Source organism: Coturnix japonica, chromosome 1 (genome assembly GCF_054131305.1).
Source record: "Coturnix japonica strain WE chromosome 1, WE-NBRP24, whole genome shotgun sequence".
NCBI classification, from domain to species: domain Eukaryota; kingdom Metazoa; phylum Chordata; class Aves; order Galliformes; family Phasianidae; genus Coturnix; species Coturnix japonica.
The window spans coordinates 167,509,545-167,536,758 of NC_140663.1; the positions used below are offsets into that span (position 1 = coordinate 167,509,545).

Genomic DNA, 27,214 nt, shown 5'->3' on the forward strand with positions numbered 1-27,214 from the left:
AAGAACAAGATGCGTTTAATCTGTAATCGCCCCTTAGAGTAGTACAATTTATGAAGCCAGCTGCTTTCTCTGCAGTAAAACCCGAGGGAAACAAAGGAAACCCAGTCCGGCCACGGGCCTCAGAACAGGGCCGATGCCGCGGCCATGGAGACCCAGGGCAGCTGAGGGGGGGGCGAAGGGTGGGGCCGAAGGGTGGGGATGGGGCGTCTGTGACGGCACAGCGCGTCACAATGCGGGGCTGGCATCGAGGCCAGCAGCGGGCAGCGCTGCTCCACTTTGGCCTGGGCCAGCGGTGAGTGCAGCAGCAGGGGGAAGGCTGTGCTGGGCCGGGCGCGAACTGCGGCCCGCGAGGGGTTTGGGAGCCTGCAGTGCCGGCAGCGAGCGCTCAGGGGAGCCTGTGAGCGGCTCTCTGGGCAGTCAGCGGCGGCGCTGGCCTCAGCCCCCGCTGCCTCCCAGCTCCCTCGGCCCCGCTCGTACCTGTCCCCAGGGGCTGTGTGTGGCTCCTGGCCACGCTCCCCCAGCCGTGCTCGAGCTCCCACCCAGCCCCTCTCACTGACCTCCCCTCTCTCATCTCTTCCAGATCATGGCTTTGGCGTTTTTCTTCGCCTTGTTGGCGCAGAGAGTGGCTTTTGTCGGTGATGAGTTGGATGTGGAAACGCTTGAACGCATGCGTGAGCGTGAGGTGTTTCTGCAAGAGCAGATGACACTGCAGTGGCAACACGTAGACAACCTGGGGCAGAGCTGGATAGGCATTCGAGCCTTGTCCTCTGTGTTGCCTTACGGGAAGGTTTGCAGCCTTCTTGAACGCATGCGTGAGGTGTTTCTGCGAAAGCGGATGGAAAAGCTTCCGCTTTTGCTTCCGCAATTAGAAGAGAGCAACCTGAAGAAGAGCAGGGTGGATATTCAAGCCTTGCTCTTCTCTGTGTTGCCTTACTGGAAGGTTTGCAGTGTTCTTTGCATTCTCTTCCTTTTTCTCTGGTTCATGTGGAAGATCTATAAAAAGTTCCAGAGAACTGAAGACATCAGTGATGAGGAGAGCTCCATCAGTAAGCAGGAGCAGCAGGAGGAGAAACAGGAACCGGAGGTGCAGCAGGAGAAAGCAGGGGAGGAGGGGAGTAATCTTCTCCGTGCTGATGTGCTCTGGCCAGACCAAATTCATCGAGATAACTGTGAGCAGATACTCCTCCTCTTTGGTCGCCTCATCGACTTATGCCGGTATTTCGTGTCAGATACTTTCTTTCCGGTGCCAGAGCTCCCCATCGGGGTGGGCAGTGCCTATGTAGGCTGGTGTCCCCCTGAGAACGAACCCATCTTCCGCCTGCTTGTGCCTCTTTCGGCCCCCCGTGGGCACGTTTTCCACCTCGATCTGGGTGCCACAGGGGAGCTGCCAGCAAGGAACTCCCGCATCCGTGTAGATCTGGAATGCACGTGCGGGAGGGAGCAGGAGATGGGTATGCGGTGCTTCCTCCACACCTCCAAGGAAGAGCTGGGAAATCAGCGCCCCAGCCTACTGTGTGACTTCTGCAAGGACGCCTACCTAGACGTGGAGAAGACTGCCCGATGGTTCCGGGTGCTGATCGCAAATGCCTGGAAATACATGCCTGAGGCAGCGACATGCAGTATGAATGTGGCATTCTCCAGGCGCTCCTGCAGGATTCATCTGACAGACATCCACAAAACAGCCGTCGTTGTTGAGATTGTGTTTGGCGTCCAGCAAGAAAATACGGACATCTTTCTGAGCAGCCAGGAGACAGAGGCTGCTTTTACCCCCAGCACAATCTGGCCACAGAGTTGTGCGGTGGCTGAGGAAAAGTTTTTCCAGCACATAGCCACCCATGACCAGGAGAACACTTTCAACAGCCTCAGTTATGTGCAAGCGGGTGCCCACATCCTGGCGGGCAGCACTTTTTCTCCCTACCAACTGAGGACAGTGCTCATGCACCTCCTGACTGCCATCCCTCTGGAAGGCTGGCATGTGAGCTATTTCCTTCAGCGGATGGATGACATCTTGCGCTACCTGCGCTGCTGTGTGGAGGAAAAACGCCTGAACCATTTCCTCATAGGAAATGAGGACGTGCCTGCGGAGATTATCTTGCCGCAGGAATTCCGAGCATCCCAACCGCTCAACCTCCTCCAGCACCTGGTGCAAGATCCAGACAGTTATGAGCAGGCACTGCAGGAGTTGCAGGAGCTGCAAGATCAGCTCACAGACCTGCTGATCTATTAGAAATGAGAGACGCCCATTTGTCCTACAGACGAGCACTCTGGACATGGAGAAGACACCACTCAGCAGGCAGTCGGAATTGCTCCCAAATGTTTTCTCCACAACAAACCAACAGTGCGGTAGCCAGAGTGCTGAACTGAATATGCACAAGGGAGCAGCTGACGTGAGACTACACTGTCCTTCCTTCACCACCCTGAGGACCACCTGGAGAGAGAGAAGATGCTCAGCCTCCTATACAAACTCTCCAGGATATGGAGAAAACTGCAACCTGGTTCCAGGAACTGGTGAGAGAAGCCTGGGTAGCTATGCCTCAACTGTCAACAGTGCAGCGCGAGTTGAGGCCCTCCGTCTGCTTCTGCAAGCTCCGGCTGACAACCACCTCTTGCAGAGTCCTCTGCATTGAGCTCAGGCTCAGGGTACAGCAAGAGGACTTGGACACATTCCTGTCCTTTGAGTAGGCAGGGGCTGTTGATAGCAGAAGCACGAGGAGGCCGCAGAGATGCGATGCAGCAGAGACTTCTTTGGGAAACAGCTGCTACAGCAGGCTACATCTGATGGATTTCAAAAGAAGCTGCTTACTTAAGGCAGCGTTTGGAGTACAGCAAGACCATAAAGACATCTACCCGAGCAGCCAGGAGTCAGAGACAGCTAGACCCATATCCTGGCAGCCACCGGCATTTCTACGTATGCCTTTTAGATGCCGGGACCACATGGAGTGAAGAAGAATCATCTTTGTCCACACTGACAATTTAGTTAATTAGTTAAATATAGTTAATTAGTTAAATATAGTTAATGTAGATCAGAAAATGCATATTATTAAAACATATACATCGATGAAATATCGATGTATATGTTTTAATAAAAATTTAATTAAATTAGATTTTAAAATTAATAAAATATTAATAAAAATTATAAAAATTATAAAATTTTATAAAAATTATAAAAATTAATAAAAATTAAAAAACAAACAAAACTAGTGGTATATGCGCCCTTCTTTTGGTGAAACTAATGCATCAGCTTTGGGACACTGGTGGATGGCAAGCTGAGACTAACAATTGCAGAAGTCAGCTTTAAGCTTGACTACGTTCATTAGACGCTATTTGTGGGCTTTGTAACTTGGGTTCATGGTGAAGGCATGGCCAGGACCCCCTTTACTGCAGAGCTGGCACTGACATCGGCAAGAAAAAAAAGTAACACAGATACATTAATCTGACTTAAGGCAGGGTAAACCCGTGTCATTGCAGCTGGCTTTCCTCCCATTCATCCAAAATTCTGTAGCAACTAAGCAAATACAAAGCAACTGAAAACCGCCAGCTAGGCCAAAGACGTTAAACGTTCCCATGCTTTCGACTGGAGAGAGAAGTAAAAAGTGTTGAACTGTAAGCCAAAGTAACAAACATTTCTTCCTTCTCTATACAGTCCTTCACATGTGCCACCGTTCTGTTATAGCTTAATAAAGGAAGTAATCCAAAAAGTGACATAGGTTCCTGTTAATCACACTATTTCTTGATTCCAAGAATCATTTAACAGCCATTAGGAGGGAAGAAATTTTGGTTTTCAGATTTTATGTAAGACCACCATACAATTCTTGTCAGCAATATGCATCTCAGGAACTTGCTTATTAAGATCAGAATTATTTACTCCAATTAACGCTATTTAAGAAAATTTTAAAACTACATTGAATAAAGATTCACATAAACAAGAGACTAAAGTTCTGATTCAGATCCTGGAATATCCACTAATACTCATTAAGAGTTGCCCATAATGTGTGCTATTTAGTCTGTTGTGATCCCTTAAAGGAGTAAAAGAATTGGTGAAAACTAATCTAACTGCAGGCAAACCTAAGGGAGACCCTGGGAACTCAGAAAAACATAGACAAGGCTCAAGATGGACAGGCCCACATTATTTACTGCACTGCAGATAGGCTGAAACGCACTCGTCTCAGAGATCCCTCTCTTGAGTCAAGAACTCAAGAGTGGACAAAGACTGAGATTTAATGTGGACCTGAACAGGCTTAGAAGAGCTGCATCTGCGGAAAATAATAAAAAGAATATTGCGTCAACAAAAACTGAAGAAATTGAAGCAAATGCAACCAAAAAAATCAGGTTAAGAACAAGATGCGTTTAATCTGTAATCGCCCCTTAGAGTAGTACAATTTATGAAGCCAGCTGCTTTCTCTGCAGTAAAACCCGAGGGAAACAAAGGAAACCCAGTCCGGCCACGGGCCTCAGAACAGGGCCGATGCCGCGGCCATGGAGACCCAGGGCAGCTGAGGGGGGGGCGAAGGGTGGGGCCGAAGGGTGGGGATGGGGCGTCTGTGACGGCACAGCGCGTCACAATGCGGGGCTGGCATCGAGGCCAGCAGCGGGCAGCGCTGCTCCACTTTGGCCTGGGCCAGCGGTGAGTGCAGCAGCAGGGGGAAGGCTGTGCTGGGCCGGGCGCGAACTGCGGCCCGCGAGGGGTTTGGGAGCCTGCAGTGCCGGCAGCGAGCGCTCAGGGGAGCCTGTGAGCGGCTCTCTGGGCAGTCAGCGGCGGCGCTGGCCTCAGCCCCCGCTGCCTCCCAGCTCCCTCGGCCCCGCTCGTACCTGTCCCCAGGGGCTGTGTGTGGCTCCTGGCCACGCTCCCCCAGCCGTGCTCGAGCTCCCACCCAGCCCCTCTCACTGACCTCCCCTCTCTCATCTCTTCCAGATCATGGCTTTGGCGTTTTTCTTCGCCTTGTTGGCGCAGAGAGTGGCTTTTGTCGGTGATGAGTTGGATGTGGAAACGCTTGAACGCATGCGTGAGCGTGAGGTGTTTCTGCAAGAGCAGATGACACTGCAGTGGCAACACGTAGACAACCTGGGGCAGAGCTGGATAGGCATTCGAGCCTTGTCCTCTGTGTTGCCTTACGGGAAGGTTTGCAGCCTTCTTGAACGCATGCGTGAGGTGTTTCTGCGAAAGCGGATGGAAAAGCTTCCGCTTTTGCTTCCGCAATTAGAAGAGAGCAACCTGAAGAAGAGCAGGGTGGATATTCAAGCCTTGCTCTTCTCTGTGTTGCCTTACTGGAAGGTTTGCAGTGTTCTTTGCATTCTCTTCCTTTTTCTCTGGTTCATGTGGAAGATCTATAAAAAGTTCCAGAGAACTGAAGACATCAGTGATGAGGAGAGCTCCATCAGTAAGCAGGAGCAGCAGGAGGAGAAACAGGAACCGGAGGTGCAGCAGGAGAAAGCAGGGGAGGAGGGGAGTAATCTTCTCCGTGCTGATGTGCTCTGGCCAGACCAAATTCATCGAGATAACTGTGAGCAGATACTCCTCCTCTTTGGTCGCCTCATCGACTTATGCCGGTATTTCGTGTCAGATACTTTCTTTCCGGTGCCAGAGCTCCCCATCGGGGTGGGCAGTGCCTATGTAGGCTGGTGTCCCCCTGAGAACGAACCCATCTTCCGCCTGCTTGTGCCTCTTTCGGCCCCCCGTGGGCACGTTTTCCACCTCGATCTGGGTGCCACAGGGGAGCTGCCAGCAAGGAACTCCCGCATCCGTGTAGATCTGGAATGCACGTGCGGGAGGGAGCAGGAGATGGGTATGCGGTGCTTCCTCCACACCTCCAAGGAAGAGCTGGGAAATCAGCGCCCCAGCCTACTGTGTGACTTCTGCAAGGACGCCTACCTAGACGTGGAGAAGACTGCCCGATGGTTCCGGGTGCTGATCGCAAATGCCTGGAAATACATGCCTGAGGCAGCGACATGCAGTATGAATGTGGCATTCTCCAGGCGCTCCTGCAGGATTCATCTGACAGACATCCACAAAACAGCCGTCGTTGTTGAGATTGTGTTTGGCGTCCAGCAAGAAAATACGGACATCTTTCTGAGCAGCCAGGAGACAGAGGCTGCTTTTACCCCCAGCACAATCTGGCCACAGAGTTGTGCGGTGGCTGAGGAAAAGTTTTTCCAGCACATAGCCACCCATGACCAGGAGAACACTTTCAACAGCCTCAGTTATGTGCAAGCGGGTGCCCACATCCTGGCGGGCAGCACTTTTTCTCCCTACCAACTGAGGACAGTGCTCATGCACCTCCTGACTGCCATCCCTCTGGAAGGCTGGCATGTGAGCTATTTCCTTCAGCGGATGGATGACATCTTGCGCTACCTGCGCTGCTGTGTGGAGGAAAAACGCCTGAACCATTTCCTCATAGGAAATGAGGACGTGCCTGCGGAGATTATCTTGCCGCAGGAATTCCGAGCATCCCAACCGCTCAACCTCCTCCAGCACCTGGTGCAAGATCCAGACAGTTATGAGCAGGCACTGCAGGAGTTGCAGGAGCTGCAAGATCAGCTCACAGACCTGCTGATCTATTAGAAATGAGAGACGCTCATTTGTCCTACAGACGAGCACTCTGGACATGGAGAAGACACCACTCAGCAGGCAGTCGGAATTGCTCCCAAATGTTTTCTCCACAACAAACCAACAGTGCGGTAGCCAGAGTGCTGAACTGAATATGCACAAGGGAGCAGCTGACGTGAGACTACACTGTCCTTCCTTCACCACCCTGAGGACCACCTGGAGAGAGAGAAGATGCTCAGCCTCCTATACAAACTCTCCAGGATATGGAGAAAACTGCAACCTGGTTCCAGGAACTGGTGAGAGAAGCCTGGGTAACTATGCCTCAACTGTCAACAGTGCAGCGCGAGTTGAGGCCCTCCGTCTGCTTCTGCAAGCTCCGGCTGACAACCACCTCTTGCAGAGTCCTCTGCATTGAGCTCAGGCTCAGGGTACAGCAAGAGGACTTGGACACATTCCTGTCCTTTGAGTAGGCAGGGGCTGTTGATAGCAGAAGCACGAGGAGGCCGCAGAGATGCGATGCAGCAGAGACTTCTTTGGGAAACAGCCGCTACAGCAGGCTACATCTGATGGATTTCAAAAGAAGCTGCTTACTTAAGGCAGCGTTTGGAGTACAGCAAGACCATAAAGACATCTACCCGAGCAGCCAGGAGTCAGAGACAGCTAGACCCATATCCTGGCAGCCACCGGCATTTCTACGTATGCCTTTTAGATGCCGGGACCACATGGAGTGAAGAAGAATCATCTTTGTCCACACTGACAATTTAGTTAATTAGTTAAATATAGTTAATTAGTTAAATATAGTTAATGTAGATCAGAAAATGCATATTATTAAAACATATACATCGATGAAATATCGATGTATATGTTTTAATAAAAATTTAATTAAATTAGATTTTAAAATTAATAAAATATTAATAAAAATTATAAAAATTATAAAATTTTATAAAAATTATAAAAATTAATAAAAATTAAAAAACAAACAAAACTAGTGGTATATGCGCCCTTCTTTTGGTGAAACTAATGCATCAGCTTTGGGACACTGGTGGATGGCAAGCTGAGACTAACAATTGCAGAAGTCAGCTTTAAGCTTGACTACGTTCATTAGACGCTATTTGTGGGCTTTGTAACTTGGGTTCATGGTGAAGGCATGGCCAGGACCCCCTTTACTGCAGAGCTGGCACTGACATCGGCAAGAAAAAAAAGTAACACAGATACATTAATCTGACTTAAGGCAGGGTAAACCCGTGTCATTGCAGCTGGCTTTCCTCCCATTCATCCAAAATTCTGTAGCAACTAAGCAAATACAAAGCAACTGAAAACCGCCAGCTAGGCCAAAGACGTTAAACGTTCCCATGCTTTCGACTGGAGAGAGAAGTAAAAAGTGTTGAACTGTAAGCCAAAGTAACAAACATTTCTTCCTTCTCTATACAGTCCTTCACATGTGCCACCGTTCTGTTATAGCTTAATAAAGGAAGTAATCCAAAAAGTGACATAGGTTCCTGTTAATCACACTATTTCTTGATTCCAAGAATCATTTAACAGCCATTAGGAGGGAAGAAATTTTGGTTTTCAGATTTTATGTAAGACCACCATACAATTCTTGTCAGCAATATGCATCTCAGGAACTTGCTTATTAAGATCAGAATTATTTACTCCAATTAACGCTATTTAAGAAAATTTTAAAACTACATTGAATAAAGATTCACATAAACAAGAGACTAAAGTTCTGATTCAGATCCTGGAATATCCACTAATACTCATTAAGAGTTGCCCATAATGTGTGCTATTTAGTCTGTTGTGATCCCTTAAAGGAGTAAAAGAATTGGTGAAAACTAATCTAACTGCAGGCAAACCTAAGGGAGACCCTGGGAACTCAGAAAAACATAGACAAGGCTCAAGATGGACAGGCCCACATTATTTACTGCACTGCAGATAGGCTGAAACGCACTCGTCTCAGAGATCCCTCTCTTGAGTCAAGAACTCAAGAGTGGACAAAGACTGAGATTTAATGTGGACCTGAACAGGCTTAGAAGAGCTACATCTGCGGAAAATAATAAAAAGAATATTGCGTCAACAAAAACTGAAGAAATTGAAGCAAATGCAACCAAAAAAATCAGGTTAAGAACAAGATGCGTTTAATCTGTAATCGCCCCTTAGAGTAGTACAATTTATGAAGCCAGCTGCTTTCTCTGCAGTAAAACCCGAGGGAAACAAAGGAAACCCAGTCCGGCCACGGGCCTCAGAACAGGGCCGATGCCGCGGCCATGGAGACCCAGGGCAGCTGAGGGGGGGGCGAAGGGTGGGGCCGAAGGGTGGGGATGGGGCGTCTGTGACGGCACAGCGCGTCACAATGCGGGGCTGGCATCGAGGCCAGCAGCGGGCAGCGCTGCTCCACTTTGGCCTGGGCCAGCGGTGAGTGCAGCAGCAGGGGGAAGGCTGTGCTGGGCCGGGCGCGAACTGCGGCCCGCGAGGGGTTTGGGAGCCTGCAGTGCCGGCAGCGAGCGCTCAGGGGAGCCTGTGAGCGGCTCTCTGGGCAGTCAGCGGCGGCGCTGGCCTCAGCCCCCGCTGCCTCCCAGCTCCCTCGGCCCCGCTCGTACCTGACCCCAGGGGCTGTGTGTGGCTCCTGGCCACGCTCCCCCAGCCGTGCTCGAGCTCCCACCCAGCCCCTCTCACTGACCTCCCCTCTCTCATCTCTTCCAGATCATGGCTTTGGCGTTTTTCTTCGCCTTGTTGGCGCAGAGAGTGGCTTTTGTCGGTGATGAGTTGGATGTGGAAACGCTTGAACGCATGCGTGAGCGTGAGGTGTTTCTGCAAGAGCAGATGACACTGCAGTGGCAACACGTAGACAACCTGGGGCAGAGCTGGATAGGCATTCGAGCCTTGTCCTCTGTGTTGCCTTACGGGAAGGTTTGCAGCCTTCTTGAACGCATGCGTGAGGTGTTTCTGCGAAAGCGGATGGAAAAGCTTCCGCTTTTGCTTCCGCAATTAGAAGAGAGCAACCTGAAGAAGAGCAGGGTGGATATTCAAGCCTTGCTCTTCTCTGTGTTGCCTTACTGGAAGGTTTGCAGTGTTCTTTGCATTCTCTTCCTTTTTCTCTGGTTCATGTGGAAGATCTATAAAAAGTTCCAGAGAACTGAAGACATCAGTGATGAGGAGAGCTCCATCAGTAAGCAGGAGCAGCAGGAGGAGAAACAGGAACCGGAGGTGCAGCAGGAGAAAGCAGGGGAGGAGGGGAGTAATCTTCTCCGTGCTGATGTGCTCTGGCCAGACCAAATTCATCGAGATAACTGTGAGCAGATACTCCTCCTCTTTGGTCGCCTCATCGACTTATGCCGGTATTTCGTGTCAGATACTTTCTTTCCGGTGCCAGAGCTCCCCATCGGGGTGGGCAGTGCCTATGTAGGCTGGTGTCCCCCTGAGAACGAACCCATCTTCCGCCTGCTTGTGCCTCTTTCGGCCCCCCGTGGGCACGTTTTCCACCTCGATCTGGGTGCCACAGGGGAGCTGCCAGCAAGGAACTCCCGCATCCGTGTAGATCTGGAATGCACGTGCGGGAGGGAGCAGGAGATGGGTATGCGGTGCTTCCTCCACACCTCCAAGGAAGAGCTGGGAAATCAGCGCCCCAGCCTACTGTGTGACTTCTGCAAGGACGCCTACCTAGACGTGGAGAAGACTGCCCGATGGTTCCGGGTGCTGATCGCAAATGCCTGGAAATACATGCCTGAGGCAGCGACATGCAGTATGAATGTGGCATTCTCCAGGCGCTCCTGCAGGATTCATCTGACAGACATCCACAAAACAGCCGTCGTTGTTGAGATTGTGTTTGGCGTCCAGCAAGAAAATACGGACATCTTTCTGAGCAGCCAGGAGACAGAGGCTGCTTTTACCCCCAGCACAATCTGGCCACAGAGTTGTGCGGTGGCTGAGGAAAAGTTTTTCCAGCACATAGCCACCCATGACCAGGAGAACACTTTCAACAGCCTCAGTTATGTGCAAGCGGGTGCCCACATCCTGGCGGGCAGCACTTTTTCTCCCTACCAACTGAGGACAGTGCTCATGCACCTCCTGACTGCCATCCCTCTGGAAGGCTGGCATGTGAGCTATTTCCTTCAGCGGATGGATGACATCTTGCGCTACCTGCGCTGCTGTGTGGAGGAAAAACGCCTGAACCATTTCCTCATAGGAAATGAGGACGTGCCTGCGGAGATTATCTTGCCGCAGGAATTCCGAGCATCCCAACCGCTCAACCTCCTCCAGCACCTGGTGCAAGATCCAGACAGTTATGAGCAGGCACTGCAGGAGTTGCAGGAGCTGCAAGATCAGCTCACAGACCTGCTGATCTATTAGAAATGAGAGACGCTCATTTGTCCTACAGACGAGCACTCTGGACATGGAGAAGACACCACTCAGCAGGCAGTCGGAATTGCTCCCAAATGTTTTCTCCACAACAAACCAACAGTGCGGTAGCCAGAGTGCTGAACTGAATATGCACAAGGGAGCAGCTGACGTGAGACTACACTGTCCTTCCTTCACCACCCTGAGGACCACCTGGAGAGAGAGAAGATGCTCAGCCTCCTATACAAACTCTCCAGGATATGGAGAAAACTGCAACCTGGTTCCAGGAACTGGTGAGAGAAGCCTGGGTAACTATGCCTCAACTGTCAACAGTGCAGCGCGAGTTGAGGCCCTCCGTCTGCTTCTGCAAGCTCCGGCTGACAACCACCTCTTGCAGAGTCCTCTGCATTGAGCTCAGGCTCAGGGTACAGCAAGAGGACTTGGACACATTCCTGTCCTTTGAGTAGGCAGGGGCTGTTGATAGCAGAAGCACGAGGAGGCCGCAGAGATGCGATGCAGCAGAGACTTCTTTGGGAAACAGCCGCTACAGCAGGCTACATCTGATGGATTTCAAAAGAAGCTGCTTACTTAAGGCAGCGTTTGGAGTACAGCAAGACCATAAAGACATCTACCCGAGCAGCCAGGAGTCAGAGACAGCTAGACCCATATCCTGGCAGCCACCGGCATTTCTACGTATGCCTTTTAGATGCCGGGACCACATGGAGTGAAGAAGAATCATCTTTGTCCACACTGACAATTTAGTTAATTAGTTAAATATAGTTAATTAGTTAAATATAGTTAATGTAGATCAGAAAATGCATATTATTAAAACATATACATCGATGAAATATCGATGTATATGTTTTAATAAAAATTTAATTAAATTAGATTTTAAAATTAATAAAATATTAATAAAAATTATAAAAATTATAAAATTTTATAAAAATTATAAAAATTAATAAAAATTAAAAAACAAACAAAACTAGTGGTATATGCGCCCTTCTTTTGGTGAAACTAATGCATCAGCTTTGGGACACTGGTGGATGGCAAGCTGAGACTAACAATTGCAGAAGTCAGCTTTAAGCTTGACTACGTTCATTAGACGCTATTTGTGGGCTTTGTAACTTGGGTTCATGGTGAAGGCATGGCCAGGACCCCCTTTACTGCAGAGCTGGCACTGACATCGGCAAGAAAAAAAAGTAACACAGATACATTAATCTGACTTAAGGCAGGGTAAACCCGTGTCATTGCAGCTGGCTTTCCTCCCATTCATCCAAAATTCTGTAGCAACTAAGCAAATACAAAGCAACTGAAAACCGCCAGCTAGGCCAAAGACGTTAAACGTTCCCATGCTTTCGACTGGAGAGAGAAGTAAAAAGTGTTGAACTGTAAGCCAAAGTAACAAACATTTCTTCCTTCTCTATACAGTCCTTCACATGTGCCACCGTTCTGTTATAGCTTAATAAAGGAAGTAATCCAAAAAGTGACATAGGTTCCTGTTAATCACACTATTTCTTGATTCCAAGAATCATTTAACAGCCATTAGGAGGGAAGAAATTTTGGTTTTCAGATTTTATGTAAGACCACCATACAATTCTTGTCAGCAATATGCATCTCAGGAACTTGCTTATTAAGATCAGAATTATTTACTCCAATTAACGCTATTTAAGAAAATTTTAAAACTACATTGAATAAAGATTCACATAAACAAGAGACTAAAGTTCTGATTCAGATCCTGGAATATCCACTAATACTCATTAAGAGTTGCCCATAATGTGTGCTATTTAGTCTGTTGTGATCCCTTAAAGGAGTAAAAGAATTGGTGAAAACTAATCTAACTGCAGGCAAACCTAAGGGAGACCCTGGGAACTCAGAAAAACATAGACAAGGCTCAAGATGGACAGGCCCACATTATTTACTGCACTGCAGATAGGCTGAAACGCACTCGTCTCAGAGATCCCTCTCTTGAGTCAAGAACTCAAGAGTGGACAAAGACTGAGATTTAATGTGGACCTGAACAGGCTTAGAAGAGCTACATCTGCGGAAAATAATAAAAAGAATATTGCGTCAACAAAAACTGAAGAAATTGAAGCAAATGCAACCAAAAAAATCAGGTTAAGAACAAGATGCGTTTAATCTGTAATCGCCCCTTAGAGTAGTACAATTTATGAAGCCAGCTGCTTTCTCTGCAGTAAAACCCGAGGGAAACAAAGGAAACCCAGTCCGGCCACGGGCCTCAGAACAGGGCCGATGCCGCGGCCATGGAGACCCAGGGCAGCTGAGGGGGGGGCGAAGGGTGGGGCCGAAGGGTGGGGATGGGGCGTCTGTGACGGCACAGCGCGTCACAATGCGGGGCTGGCATCGAGGCCAGCAGCGGGCAGCGCTGCTCCACTTTGGCCTGGGCCAGCGGTGAGTGCAGCAGCAGGGGGAAGGCTGTGCTGGGCCGGGCGCGAACTGCGGCCCGCGAGGGGTTTGGGAGCCTGCAGTGCCGGCAGCGAGCGCTCAGGGGAGCCTGTGAGCGGCTCTCTGGGCAGTCAGCGGCGGCGCTGGCCTCAGCCCCCGCTGCCTCCCAGCTCCCTCGGCCCCGCTCGTACCTGTCCCCAGGGGCTGTGTGTGGCTCCTGGCCACGCTCCCCCAGCCGTGCTCGAGCTCCCACCCAGCCCCTCTCACTGACCTCCCCTCTCTCATCTCTTCCAGATCATGGCTTTGGCGTTTTTCTTCGCCTTGTTGGCGCAGAGAGTGGCTTTTGTCGGTGATGAGTTGGATGTGGAAACGCTTGAACGCATGCGTGAGCGTGAGGTGTTTCTGCAAGAGCAGATGACACTGCAGTGGCAACACGTAGACAACCTGGGGCAGAGCTGGATAGGCATTCGAGCCTTGTCCTCTGTGTTGCCTTACGGGAAGGTTTGCAGCCTTCTTGAACGCATGCGTGAGGTGTTTCTGCGAAAGCGGATGGAAAAGCTTCCGCTTTTGCTTCCGCAATTAGAAGAGAGCAACCTGAAGAAGAGCAGGGTGGATATTCAAGCCTTGCTCTTCTCTGTGTTGCCTTACTGGAAGGTTTGCAGTGTTCTTTGCATTCTCTTCCTTTTTCTCTGGTTCATGTGGAAGATCTATAAAAAGTTCCAGAGAACTGAAGACATCAGTGATGAGGAGAGCTCCATCAGTAAGCAGGAGCAGCAGGAGGAGAAACAGGAACCGGAGGTGCAGCAGGAGAAAGCAGGGGAGGAGGGGAGTAATCTTCTCCGTGCTGATGTGCTCTGGCCAGACCAAATTCATCGAGATAACTGTGAGCAGATACTCCTCCTCTTTGGTCGCCTCATCGACTTATGCCGGTATTTCGTGTCAGATACTTTCTTTCCGGTGCCAGAGCTCCCCATCGGGGTGGGCAGTGCCTATGTAGGCTGGTGTCCCCCTGAGAACGAACCCATCTTCCGCCTGCTTGTGCCCCTGTCGGCCCCCCGTGGGCACGTTTTCCACCTCGATCTGGGTGCCGCAGGGGAGCTGCCAGCAAGGAACTCCCGCATCCGTGTAGATCTGGAATGCACGTGCGGGAGGGAGCAGGAGATGGGTATGCGGTGCTTCCTCCACACCTCCAAGGAAGAGCTGGGAAATCAGCGCCCCAGCCTACTGTGTGACTTCTGCAAGGACGCCTACCTAGACGTGGAGAAGACTGCCCGATGGTTCCGGGTGCTGATCGCAAATGCCTGGAAATACATGCCTGAGGCAGCGACATGCAGTATGAATGTGGCATTCTCCAGGCGCTCCTGCAGGATTCATCTGACAGACATCCACAAAACAGCCGTCGTTGTTGAGATTGTGTTTGGCGTCCAGCAAGAAAATACGGACATCTTTCTGAGCAGCCAGGAGACAGAGGCTGCTTTTACCCCCAGCACAATCTGGCCACAGAGTTGTGCGGTGGCTGAGGAAAAGTTTTTCCAGCACATAGCCACCCATGACCAGGAGAACACTTTCAACAGCCTCAGTTATGTGCAAGCGGGTGCCCACATCCTGGCGGGCAGCACTTTTTCTCCCTACCAACTGAGGACAGTGCTCATGCACCTCCTGACTGCCATCCCTCTGGAAGGCTGGCATGTGAGCTATTTCCTTCAGCGGATGGATGACATCTTGCGCTACCTGCGCTGCTGTGTGGAGGAAAAACGCCTGAACCATTTCCTCATAGGAAATGAGGACGTGCCTGCGGAGATTATCTTGCCGCAGGAATTCCGAGCATCCCAACCGCTCAACCTCCTCCAGCACCTGGTGCAAGATCCAGACAGTTATGAGCAGGCACTGCAGGAGTTGCAGGAGCTGCAAGATCAGCTCACAGACCTGCTGATCTATTAGAAATGAGAGACGCCCATTTGTCCTACAGACGAGCACTCTGGACATGGAGAAGACACCAGTCAGCAGGCAGTCGGAATTGCTCCCAAATGTTTTCTCCACAACAAACCAACAGTGCGGTAGCCAGAGTGCTGAACTGAATATGCACAAGGGAGCAGCTGACGTGAGACTACACTGTCCTTCCTTCACCACCCTGAGGACCACCTGGAGAGAGAGAAGATGCTCAGCCTCCTATACAAACTCTCCAGGATATGGAGAAAACTGCAACCTGGTTCCAGGAACTGGTGAGAGAAGCCTGGGTAGCTATGCCTCAACTGTCAACAGTGCAGCGCGAGTTGAGGCCCTCCGTCTGCTTCTGCAAGCTCCGGCTGACAACCACCTCTTGCAGAGTCCTCTGCATTGAGCTCAGGCTCAGGGTACAGCAAGAGGACTTGGACACATTCCTGTCCTTTGAGTAGGCAGGGGCTGTTGATAGCAGAAGCACGAGGAGGCCGCAGAGATGCGATGCAGCAGAGACTTCTTTGGGAAACAGCCGCTACAGCAGGCTACATCTGATGGATTTCAAAAGAAGCTGCTTACTTAAGGCAGCGTTTGGAGTACAGCAAGACCATAAAGACATCTACCCGAGCAGCCAGGAGTCAGAGACAGCTAGACCCATATCCTGGCAGCCACCGGCATTTCTACGTATGCCTTTTAGATGCCGGGACCACATGGAGTGAAGAAGAATCATCTTTGTCCACACTGACAATTTAGTTAATTAGTTAAATATAGTTAATTAGTTAAATATAGTTAATGTAGATCAGAAAATGCATATTATTAAAACATATACATCGATGAAATATACATGAAATATCGATGTATATGTTTTAATAAAAATTTAATTAAATTAGATTTTAAAATTAATAAAATATTAATAAAAATTATAAAAATTATAAAATTTTATAAAAATTATAAAAATTAATAAAAATTAAAAAACAAACAAAACTAGTGGTATATGCGCCCTTCTTTTGGTGAAACTAATGCATCAGCTTTGGGACACTGGTGGATGGCAAGCTGAGACTAACAATTGCAGAAGTCAGCTTTAAGCTTGACTACGTTCATTAGACGCTATTTGTGGGCTTTGTAACTTGGGTTCATGGTGAAGGCATGGCCAGGACCCCCTTTACTGCAGAGCTGGCACTGACATCGGCAAGAAAAAAAAGTAACACAGATACATTAATCTGACTTAAGGCAGGGTAAACCCGTGTCATTGCAGCTGGCTTTCCTCCCATTCATCCAAAATTCTGTAGCAACTAAGCAAATACAAAGCAACTGAAAACCGCCAGCTAGGCCAAAGACGTTAAACGTTCCCATGCTTTCGACTGGAGAGAGAAGTAAAAAGTGTTGAACTGTAAGCCAAAGTAACAAACATTTCTTCCTTCTCTATACAGTCCTTCACATGTGCCACCGTTCTGTTATAGCTTAATAAAGGAAGTAATCCAAAAAGTGACATAGGTTCCTGTTAATCACACTATTTCTTGATTCCAAGAATCATTTAACAGCCATTAGGAGGGAAGAAATTTTGGTTTTCAGATTTTATGTAAGACCACCATACAATTCTTGTCAGCAATATGCATCTCAGGAACTTGCTTATTAAGATCAGAATTATTTACTCCAATTAACGCTATTTAAGAAAATTTTAAAACTACATTGAATAAAGATTCACATAAACAAGAGACTAAAGTTCTGATTCAGATCCTGGAATATCCACTAATACTCATTAAGAGTTGCCCATAATGTGTGCTATTTAGTCTGTTGTGATCCCTTAAAGGAGTAAAAGAATTGGTGAAAACTAATCTAACTGCAGGCAAACCTAAGGGAGACCCTGGGAACTCAGAAAAACATAGACAAGGCTCAAGATGGACAGGCCCACATTATTTACTGCACTGCAGATAGGCTGAAACGCACTCGTCTCAGAGATCCCTCTCTTGAGTCAAGAACTCAAGAGTGGACAAAGACTGAGATTTAATGTGGACCTGAACAGGCTTAGAAGAGCTACATCTGCGGAAAATAATAAAAAGAATATTGCGTCAACAAAAACTGAAGAAATTGAAGCAAATGCAACCAAAAAAATCAGGTTAAGAACAAGATGCGTTTAATCTGTAATCGCCCCTTAGAGTAGTACAATTTATGAAGCCAGCTGCTTTCTCTGCAGTAATACCCGAGGGAAACAAAGGAAACCCAGTCCGGCCACGGGCCTCAGAACAGGGCCGATGCCGCGGCCATGGAGACCCAGGGCAGCTGAGGGGGGGGCGAAGGGTGGGGCCGAAGGGTGGGGATGGGGCGTCTGTGACGGCACAGCGCGTCACAATGCGGGGCTGGCATCGAGGCCAGCAGCGGGCAGCGCTGCTCCACTTTGGCCTGGGCCAGCGGTGAGTGCAGCAGCAGGGGGAAGGCTGTGCTGGGCCGGGCGCGAACTGCGGCCCGCGAGGGGTTTGGGAGCCTGCAGTGCCGGCAGCGAGCGCTCAGGGGAGCCTGTGAGCGGCTCTCTGGGCAGTCAGCGGCGGCGCTGGCCTCAGCCCCCGCTGCCTCCCAGCTCCCTCGGCCCCGCTCGTACCTGACCCCAGGGGCTGTGTGTGGCTCCTGGCCACGCTCCCCCAGCCGTGCTCGAGCTCCCACCCAGCCCCTCTCACTGACCTCCCCTCTCTCATCTCTTCCAGATCATGGCTTTGGCGTTTTTCTTCGCCTTGTTGGCGCAGAGAGTGGCTTTTGTCGGTGATGAGTTGGATGTGGAAACGCTTGAACGCATGCGTGAGCGTGAGGTGTTTCTGCAAGAGCAGATGACACTGCAGTGGCAACACGTAGACAACCTGGGGCAGAGCTGGATAGGCATTCGAGCCTTGTCCTCTGTGTTGCCTTACGGGAAGGTTTGCAGCCTTCTTGAACGCATGCGTGAGGTGTTTCTGCGAAAGCGGATGGAAAAGCTTCCGCTTTTGCTTCCGCAATTAGAAGAGAGCAACCTGAAGAAGAGCAGGGTGGATATTCAAGCCTTGCTCTTCTCTGTGTTGCCTTACTGGAAGGTTTGCAGTGTTCTTTGCATTCTCTTCCTTTTTCTCTGGTTCATGTGGAAGATCTATAAAAAGTTCCAGAGAACTGAAGACATCAGTGATGAGGAGAGCTCCATCAGTAAGCAGGAGCAGCAGGAGGAGAAACAGGAACCGGAGGTGCAGCAGGAGAAAGCAGGGGAGGAGGGGAGTAATCTTCTCCGTGCTGATGTGCTCTGGCCAGACCAAATTCATCGAGATAACTGTGAGCAGATACTCCTCCTCTTTGGTCGCCTCATCGACTTATGCCGGTATTTCGTGTCAGATACTTTCTTTCCGGTGCCAGAGCTCCCCATCGGGGTGGGCAGTGCCTATGTAGGCTGGTGTCCCCCTGAGAACGAACCCATCTTCCGCCTGCTTGTGCCCCTGTCGGCCCCCCGTGGGCACGTTTTCCACCTCGATCTGGGTGCCGCAGGGGAGCTGCCAGCAAGGAACTCCCGCATCCGTGTAGATCTGGAATGCACGTGCGGGAGGGAGCAGGAGATGGGTATGCGGTGCTTCCTCCACACTGTCATGGTTTTGTAATTTTGTAATTTTGCTATCAGTATTCCACATCATAACATCATGTCAAGTATGGATACTTCTGTTGAATGTGCAGTCCACAGAAGAAGACTACATATCCCAGAGAACAACAGGAGTAACAATAAGTCACGGGACCAGGACTCTATATAATCTCGTTCCCAGGCTGGAGTGCCGGCCTTCTTCTCTCGAACTTCTCGGAGAGTGGGAAGCGTTCCAGCCGTGTCGCCTAGAGTTCACAGTAGGCCTCTCGGTTTTCGGAGACTCTCTCTCTCTCTCTCTGTTTCGTTCGATTTTGTTAGCCTTAATTATATTATATTGTGTTATCTTGTATTTCGATATCATATTTAGTAAAATAAGTTTTTCCTCCTTAGATTGTCGCTGTTTTATCCCACTCCCCTTTTCCCCCTCCTTTCCGGGCCCCGGGGGGGGGGCGTGGGGTGGCTTCCCCTGTCACGGGCATAGGTAAATCTAAGTAACCCGTGACAGATTTTTTTGGTGGAGAATGCGGGCATAGAGCTTTTTAGCTTTTAGAACAACTCTCTCTTTGCTCTTAAAGAGCTTCGTTACGGGAGTGTTCGGAGTGTTATCTTTCCGTAGCTGCTCACGGAGAACGTGACCTTGAAATACCAGACAAATTGTCAACATTAAGGGCTGCTGCACATTCTCAGCATTGCTATCTAACTTTTGTGTAGAAAACAAAGGGATTTCTTTCTCCCTTAGAGCAAAGCTAGCTAGCTCTGACTTTTACAAAGCCTGCCAGCTATGAATCCACTCTTCATCCCAGTTGCTCTGTTTAAGGGATTGAAAGCAATTATGATCTTCTTAAAGTATTGGTCAACTATTAACACCATAATTTGGTGTTGTGGAATTGTGCAGATATATAGCCTAATAAGGTGGATACTGATGGAGACACCTGCCTGGTACTTTTACGAGATGTGGTATGGTCAGAATTTTGGCATCTACACCTCAGATGCAATTGTGAATCTTACAAACACTTGCATCCCAGATGGAACAGGCAATTTTACAAATACTTGCATCCCAGATGGAACAGGCAATTTTACAAACACCACCATGTTTAATTCATTGTACAGGCTAAAAAAACCCTTTTTATTTAGGTTGTACTCTCAGATTTCCACACGTTTTTCAATAACTGAGATAGGGTTCGTACTTGCATTCATGTTATCACTATCAATGCATGCATATATGTTCCTATGCATTCGTTCTATGCGGAAGTCTCCTCCAGAACCAGAGAATGATGACTGGCAGGGAATATGGAAAGGGTTAGGAAAAGTCTTAGAAGCATGGGGACCCGCAGTGTCATGGGATTTCACTCTTGAACACCTAAGGGACCCTAAGAAATTAAGTGAGTATTTGGGTCAGAGATCTAAGGAGGTAAACCTTATGTGGGGTTTGGCTTATGCATACCGTGCTTTGTATCATACTATTCTGGAGAGAGAGAGTTTCCGATCTGAGATTCAAGCCCAAGTTAATTCTGATCAGTCACAGGAGGCATCAGTAGCAATATCAGTTGCCCCTGTGGAAGGCAAGAAATGGAAACGGGTGTCCACGCGTCTAGAACGAAAAGAAGGAGAAGCACAGGGGGGGGCAGCAGAAGACCCAGGTGCCGGGCATGGAGCAGTACCGAAAAAAGCAAAGGCAAAAACCAAGAGGCATGAAGAAGAGACTGATGATGAGGAGGAAATCACCTATTGTCGACCTCTGAAGCTGACTGAAATCCAAGGCTCAAGAAAGGAGTTTACACGGCGTCAAGATGAAGGTATCCTTGCTTGGTTGCTTCGCTGCTGGGACAACGGGGCCAACAGCTTGTCTCTAGATGGTAATGAAGCTCGCCAACTAGGAAGCATTGCCCAAGATGCAGGTATCGACAGAGGGATTAGCAGATGTTCGGATGGAGCTGCCACTCTCTGGTTGCGGCTGTTAGAAGCCGTGAGAGAAAGGTACCCCTATAAGGATGCTTTGAAGCCTAAATTTGATAGTTGGAATACCGTCCAAAAAGGTATTCAGCGCCTGAGGGAATTGGCCATGGCGAAAATGTTGTACAGCCCTGATCCAAGCGAACTTGACCCTGAGAGAGTGAGGGCCGATCCTGACATGTGGCAGAAAATCACAAGTACAGCACCAGAGAGAATTGCACAGTCATTGGTATCAGGATCTAAAGGATTCGTGGACAGATGGCCCCGAGTTGTTGAGCTGATTATAATGCTTCAAACCATCGATCAGCAGCTCCCCCAACTGCATGCCGCAGTTTCTGCCATCTCACGGCTAGAAAACCGAGTAGATGAAATGTGCAAGAAATTGTTTCCATCAACTAATTGTAATGATCCCGTAATAGTATCAGAAACAACTGATGAAGGTCAATCCTCGTACGGGCCACCAGGTCTAATGAAGGATCTGATCAAACTAGTCCAGTCCTACTCCCCACCTGCATCATCAAAAGTCTCAGCTGTTAAACGCACACGCTTCCCAGCTCGAGCAAAGAACAACAGTACAATTGCACCGCGTGTTTCCATGTGGCGCTACCTACGTGACCGTGGAGAAGACATGAGGAAGTGGCATGATCAGCCCACGTCTGCACTACGAGCACGGGTGAAAGAACTACTAGACATACCAACCACCAGTGGAGTTGCTCCAGTCATCACAGGTAACCAATAGAGGGGCCCTGCCCTCAGTCAGGGGAGGGAAAGGGATAATAGAGTTTATTGGACTGTGTGGATTCGATGGCCTGGCACATCAGAACCACAGGAATATAAGGCGCTGGTGGATACCGGTGCACAGTGCACCCTAATGCCCTCCAGTCATGAAGGGACAGAATCAATCCATATTTCTGGAGTGACTGGGGGCTCTCAAGAATTGACTGTGCTGGAGGCTGAAATAAGCCTCACTGGCAAAGACTGGCAAAAACATCCTATTGTGACTGGCCCAGGGGCTCCATGTATACTGGGTATTGATTACCTCAGAAGGGGGCATTTTAAGGATCCTAAGGGGTATCGATGGGCCTTTGGGATAGCTGCTGTAGACATGGACAACATTAAGCAGCTGTCTGTTTTGCCTGGCCTGTCAGAGGACCCGTCTGTTGTGGGGCTGCTACGAGTAAAAGAGCAGCAGGTACCGATTGCTACAAAGACAGTGCACAGACGGCAGTATCGCACCAACAGGGATTCCTTGCTCCCCATTCATGATTTGATTCGCCAGTTGGAGAATCAGGGAGTGATCAGTAAAACTCACTCACCTTTTAACAGCCCCATATGGCCAGTGCGTAAAGCCAGTGGAGAATGGAGGCTGACAGTAGACTACCGTGGCCTGAATGAGGTCACACCCCCATTGAGCGCTGCTGTGCCGGACATGTTGGAACTCCAGTACGAGCTGGAGTCAAAAGCAGCCAAATGGTATGCCACCATTGACATTGCCAATGCCTTCTTTTCTATTCCTTTGGCCGCAGAATGCAAGCCACAGTTTGCCTTCACCTGGAGGGGCATTCAGTATACTTGGAACCGTTTGCCCCAGGGGTGGAAACACAGCCCAACCATTTGCCATGGGTTGGTTCAAACTGTACTGGAACAGGGTGGTGCTCCTGAACACCTGCAGTACATTGATGACATTGTTGTGTGGGGTGATACAGCAGAAGAAGTTTTCACAAAAGGAGAGCAGATAATCCGGATTCTTCTACAAGCTGGCTTTGCTATTAAGCGAAGCAAAGTAAAAGGACCTGCCCAGGAAATTCAGTTCTTAGGTATAAAGTGGCAGGATGGACGTCGTCACATCCCAGCAGATGTGATCGACAAAATCACTGCCATGTCTCCACCAACTAGCAAGAAAGAGACACAATCTTTCCTGGGTGCAGTGGGCTTTTGGAGGATGCACATTCCAAACTACAGCCTCATTGTAAGCCCCCTTTATCAGGTAACGCGGAAGAAGAATGATTTTGCATGGGGCCCTGAGCAGCAGCAGGCTTTTGAACAGATTAAACAAGAGATAGCCCGTGCTGTAGCCCTGGGGCCAGTACGGACTGGACAGGATGTAAAGAACATCCTCTATACTGCTGCTGGAGAGAAAGGCCCCACTTGGAGTTTGTGGCAAAGAGCCTCAGGAGAGACCCGAGGCCGACCCCTGGGATTCTGGAGTCGATCATATAAGGGGTCTGAAGAGTGCTACACTCCAACTGAGAAGGAGATCTTAGCCGCGTATGAGGGGGTTCGGGCTGCTTCCGAAGTAGTCGGGACTGAAACACAGCTCCTTTTGGCACCTCGACTGCCAGTGCTGAACTGGATGTTCAAAGGACAGGTTCCCTCCACCCATCATGCTACCGATGTCACCTGGAGCAAGTGGATTACGCTGATTACACAGCGAGCGCGAATGGGAAACCTCAATCGTCCAGGAATCCTAGAGGTAATCATGGACTGGCCTGAAGATAAAAAGTTTGGAACATCACCAGCAGAAGAGGTATCACGTGCTAAAGAGGCCCCACCATACAACGAATTACCAGAAAATGAAAAGAAATATGCCCTATTCACTGACGGATCATGTCGCATTGTAGGGAAGCATCGCAAATGGAAAGCTGCTGTGTGGAGCCCCACACGACAGGTTGCAGAGGCCACTGAAGGTAAGGGAGAATCAAGTCAGTTTGCAGAGGTAAAAGCTGTCCAGCTGGCCTTAGATGTTGCTGAACGGGAGAGGTGGCCAATGCTGTATCTTTATACTGACTCATGGATGGTGGCAAATGCCTTATGGGGGTGGTTACAGCGGTGGGAACAAAATAACTGGCAACGGAGGGGAAAATCTGTTTGGGCCGCTGAACTATGGAAGGACATTGCTTCCCGAACAAAGAATATGGTTGTAAAGGTGCGTCATGTGGATGCACATGTGCCCAAAAGTCGGGCTACTGAAGAACAACAAAACAACCATCAGGTAGATAAAGCTGCCAAAATTGAGGTGGCTCAAATTGACTTGGACTGGCAGAATAAGGGTGAATTATTTCTAGCTCGATGGGCTCATGAGACCTCAGGCCATCAAGGAAGAGACGCAACATATAAGTGGGCCAGAGACCGAGGGGTGGACTTAACCATGGACGCTATTGCGCAGATTATTCATGATTGTGAAACATGTGCCATAATTAAACAAGCCAGAAGGATGAAACCTCTCTGGGAGGAAGGGCGATGGCAAAAGTATAAATATGGGGAGGCGTGGCAGGTTGATTATATCACCTTGCCACGATCTCGCAGTGGTAAGTGTTATGTACTCACTATGGTAGAGGCAACCACTGGGTGGCTTGAAACATACGCAGTACCCCATGCAACTGCTCGAAACACCATATTAGGTCTTGAGAAACAAGTCTTGTGGCGACATGGCACCCCAGAAAGAATTGAATCTGATAATGGGACACATTTCAAAAATTCTCTTATAAATACTTGGGCCAAAGATCATGGCATTGAGTGGATTTATCATATTCCCTACCATGCACCAGCTTCTGGTAAAATTGAACGATATAATGGGTTGTTGAAAACTATGTTGAAAGCAATGGGTGGTGGAACATTTAAGCACTGGGAGAAGAATCTGGCAGAAGCCACTTGGTTGGTCAATACTAGAGGATCTGTCAATCGTGATGGTCCTAGTCAATCTAGCCCCCTACACACTGTAGAAGGAGATAAGGTCCCTGTTGTACATGTAAAGAACATGTTGGGAAAAGCTGTTTGGGTCCTTCCAGCTTCTGGAAAGGGCAAACCTATCCGTGGAACTGTCTTTGCCCAGGGACCTGGGTGCACTTGGTGGGTAATGCAGAAGGATGGGGATGTTCAATGTGTGCCACAAGGGAATTTGATGCTGGGGGAGTGCAGTCAATAATTTTATGTATCTATATATATATATATATATGTTTGCATGTGTAGTGTATTTTAGTTATTATAGTTGTACATTTAGTTATGTTACATGCAATTCTACTATTTAGCTATCACAATTTTACATACGTGTATATATATGTATATATTAACCATGATGTAATAATGTAGAATAAGGGGTGGAATGTCATGGTTTTGTAATTTTGTAATTTTGCTATCAGTATTCCACATCATAACATCATGTCAAGTATGGATACTTCTGTTGAATGTGCAGTCCACAGAAGAAGACTACATATCCCAGAGAACAACAGGAGTAACAATAAGTCACGGGACCAGGACTCTATATAATCTCGTTCCCAGGCTGGAGTGCCGGCCTTCTTCTCTCGAACTTCTCGGAGAGTGGGAAGCGTTCCAGCCGTGTCGCCTAGAGTTCACAGTAGGCCTCTCGGTTTTCGGAGACTCTCTCTCTCTCTGTTTCGTTCGATTTTGTTAGCCTTAATTATATTATATTGTGTTATCTTGTATTTCGATATCATATTTAGTAAAATAAGTTTTTCCTCCTTAGATTGTCGCTGTTTTATCCCACTCCCCTTTTCCCCCTCCTTTCCGGGCCCCGGGGGGGGGGCGTGGGGTGGCTTCCCCTGTCACGGGCATAGGTAAATCTAAGTAACCCGTGACACACACCTCCAAGGAAGAGCTGGGAAATCAGCGCCCCAGCCTACTGTGTGACTTCTGCAAGGACGCCTACCTAGACGTGGAGAAGACTGCCCGATGGTTCCGGGTGCTGATCGCAAATGCCTGGAAATACATGCCTGAGGCAGCGACATGCAGTATGAATGTGGCATTCTCCAGGCGCTCCTGCAGGATTCATCTGACAGACATCCACAAAACAGCCGTCGTTGTTGAGATTGTGTTTGGCGTCCAGCAAGAAAATACGGACATCTTTCTGAGCAGCCAGGAGACAGAGGCTGCTTTTACCCCCAGCACAATCTGGCCACAGAGTTGTGCGGTGGCTGAGGAAAAGTTTTTCCAGCACATAGCCACCCATGACCAGGAGAACACTTTCAACAGCCTCAGTTATGTGCAAGCGGGTGCCCACATCCTGGCGGGCAGCACTTTTTCTCCCTACCAACTGAGGACAGTGCTCATGCACCTCCTGACTGCCATCCCTCTGGAAGGCTGGCATGTGAGCTATTTCCTTCAGCGGATGGATGACATCTTGCGCTACCTGCGCTGCTGTGTGGAGGAAAAACGCCTGAACCATTTCCTCATAGGAAATGAGGACGTGCCTGCGGAGATTATCTTGCCGCAGGAATTCCGAGCATCCCAACCGCTCAACCTCCTCCAGCACCTGGTGCAAGATCCAGACAGTTATGAGCAGGCACTGCAGGAGTTGCAGGAGCTGCAAGATCAGCTCACAGACCTGCTGATCTATTAGAAATGAGAGACGCCCATTTGTCCTACAGACGAGCACTCTGGACATGGAGAAGACACCACTCAGCAGGCAGTCGGAATTGCTCCCAAATGTTTTCTCCACAACAAACCAACAGTGCGGTAGCCAGAGTGCTGAACTGAATATGCACAAGGGAGCAGCTGACGTGAGACTACACTGTCCTTCCTTCACCACCCTGAGGACCACCTGGAGAGAGAGAAGATGCTCAGCCTCCTATACAAACTCTCCAGGATATGGAGAAAACTGCAACCTGGTTCCAGGAACTGGTGAGAGAAGCCTGGGTAGCTATGCCTCAACTGTCAACAGTGCAGCGCGAGTTGAGGCCCTCCGTCTGCTTCTGCAAGCTCCGGCTGACAACCACCTCTTGCAGAGTCCTCTGCATTGAGCTCAGGCTCAGGGTACAGCAAGAGGACTTGGACACATTCCTGTCCTTTGAGTAGGCAGGGGCTGTTGATAGCAGAAGCACGAGGAGGCCGCAGAGATGCGATGCAGCAGAGACTTCTTTGGGAAACAGCTGCTACAGCAGGCTACATCTGATGGATTTCAAAAGAAGCTGCTTACTTAAGGCAGCGTTTGGAGTACAGCAAGACCATAAAGACATCTACCCGAGCAGCCAGGAGTCAGAGACAGCTAGACCCATATCCTGGCAGCCACCGGCATTTCTACGTATGCCTTTTAGATGCCGGGACCACATGGAGTGAAGAAGAATCATCTTTGTCCACACTGACAATTTAGTTAATTAGTTAAATATAGTTAATTAGTTAAATATAGTTAATGTAGATCAGAAAATGCATATTATTAAAACATATACATCGATGAAATATACATGAAATATCGATGTATATGTTTTAATAAAAATTTAATTAAATTAGATTTTAAAATTAATAAAATATTAATAAAAATTATAAAAATTATAAAATTTTATAAAAATTATAAAAATTAATAAAAATTAAAAAACAAACAAAACTAGTGGTATATGCACCCTTCTTTTGGTGAAACTAATGCATCAGCTTTGGGACACTGGTGGATGGCAAGCTGAGACTAACAATTGCAGAAGTCAGCTTTAAGCTTGACTACGTTCATT

The 27,214-nt window shown here is 48.8% G+C and overlaps 5 protein-coding genes across 5 annotated transcripts; all 5 read left to right on the forward strand.

Moving 5' to 3' along the window:
• Window positions 1-914: 914 nt before the first annotated feature.
• Window positions 915-3,037, forward strand: LOC146762842 (inositol 1,4,5-trisphosphate receptor-interacting protein-like 1). Its single transcript, XM_085508831.1, has one exon. The coding sequence runs from the start codon at window positions 983-985 to the stop codon at window positions 2,225-2,227; it is 1,245 nt and encodes a 414-aa protein (XP_085364957.1). The 5' UTR covers window positions 915-982; the 3' UTR covers window positions 2,228-3,037.
• Window positions 3,038-5,246: 2,209 nt separating this feature from the next.
• LOC146762843 (inositol 1,4,5-trisphosphate receptor-interacting protein-like 1) lies at window positions 5,247-7,369 on the forward strand. The gene has a single exon (XM_085508839.1). It carries the CDS (start codon window positions 5,315-5,317, stop codon window positions 6,557-6,559), a length of 1,245 nt encoding a protein of 414 aa, XP_085364965.1. The 5' UTR covers window positions 5,247-5,314; the 3' UTR covers window positions 6,560-7,369.
• A 2,209-nt stretch (window positions 7,370-9,578) lies between these two features.
• On the forward strand, window positions 9,579-11,701 carry LOC146762844 (inositol 1,4,5-trisphosphate receptor-interacting protein-like 1). The gene has a single exon (XM_085508845.1). The coding sequence runs from the start codon at window positions 9,647-9,649 to the stop codon at window positions 10,889-10,891; it is 1,245 nt and encodes a 414-aa protein (XP_085364971.1). The 5' UTR covers window positions 9,579-9,646; the 3' UTR covers window positions 10,892-11,701.
• A 1,652-nt stretch (window positions 11,702-13,353) lies between these two features.
• LOC146762845 (inositol 1,4,5-trisphosphate receptor-interacting protein-like 1) lies at window positions 13,354-16,024 on the forward strand. The gene is made up of 2 exons (XM_085508856.1): window positions 13,354-13,717; window positions 13,841-16,024. The coding sequence occupies exons 1-2, from the start codon at window positions 13,580-13,582 to the stop codon at window positions 15,221-15,223; spliced, it is 1,521 nt and encodes a 506-aa protein (XP_085364982.1). The 5' UTR covers window positions 13,354-13,579; the 3' UTR covers window positions 15,224-16,024.
• Window positions 16,025-17,922: 1,898 nt separating this feature from the next.
• LOC146762846 (inositol 1,4,5-trisphosphate receptor-interacting protein-like 1) lies at window positions 17,923-26,916 on the forward strand. The gene is made up of 3 exons (XM_085508866.1): window positions 17,923-18,060; window positions 18,184-18,819; window positions 25,369-26,916. Exons 1-3 carry the CDS (start codon window positions 17,923-17,925, stop codon window positions 26,113-26,115), a joined length of 1,521 nt encoding a protein of 506 aa, XP_085364992.1. The 3' UTR covers window positions 26,116-26,916.
• Window positions 26,917-27,214: the final 298 nt, after the last annotated feature.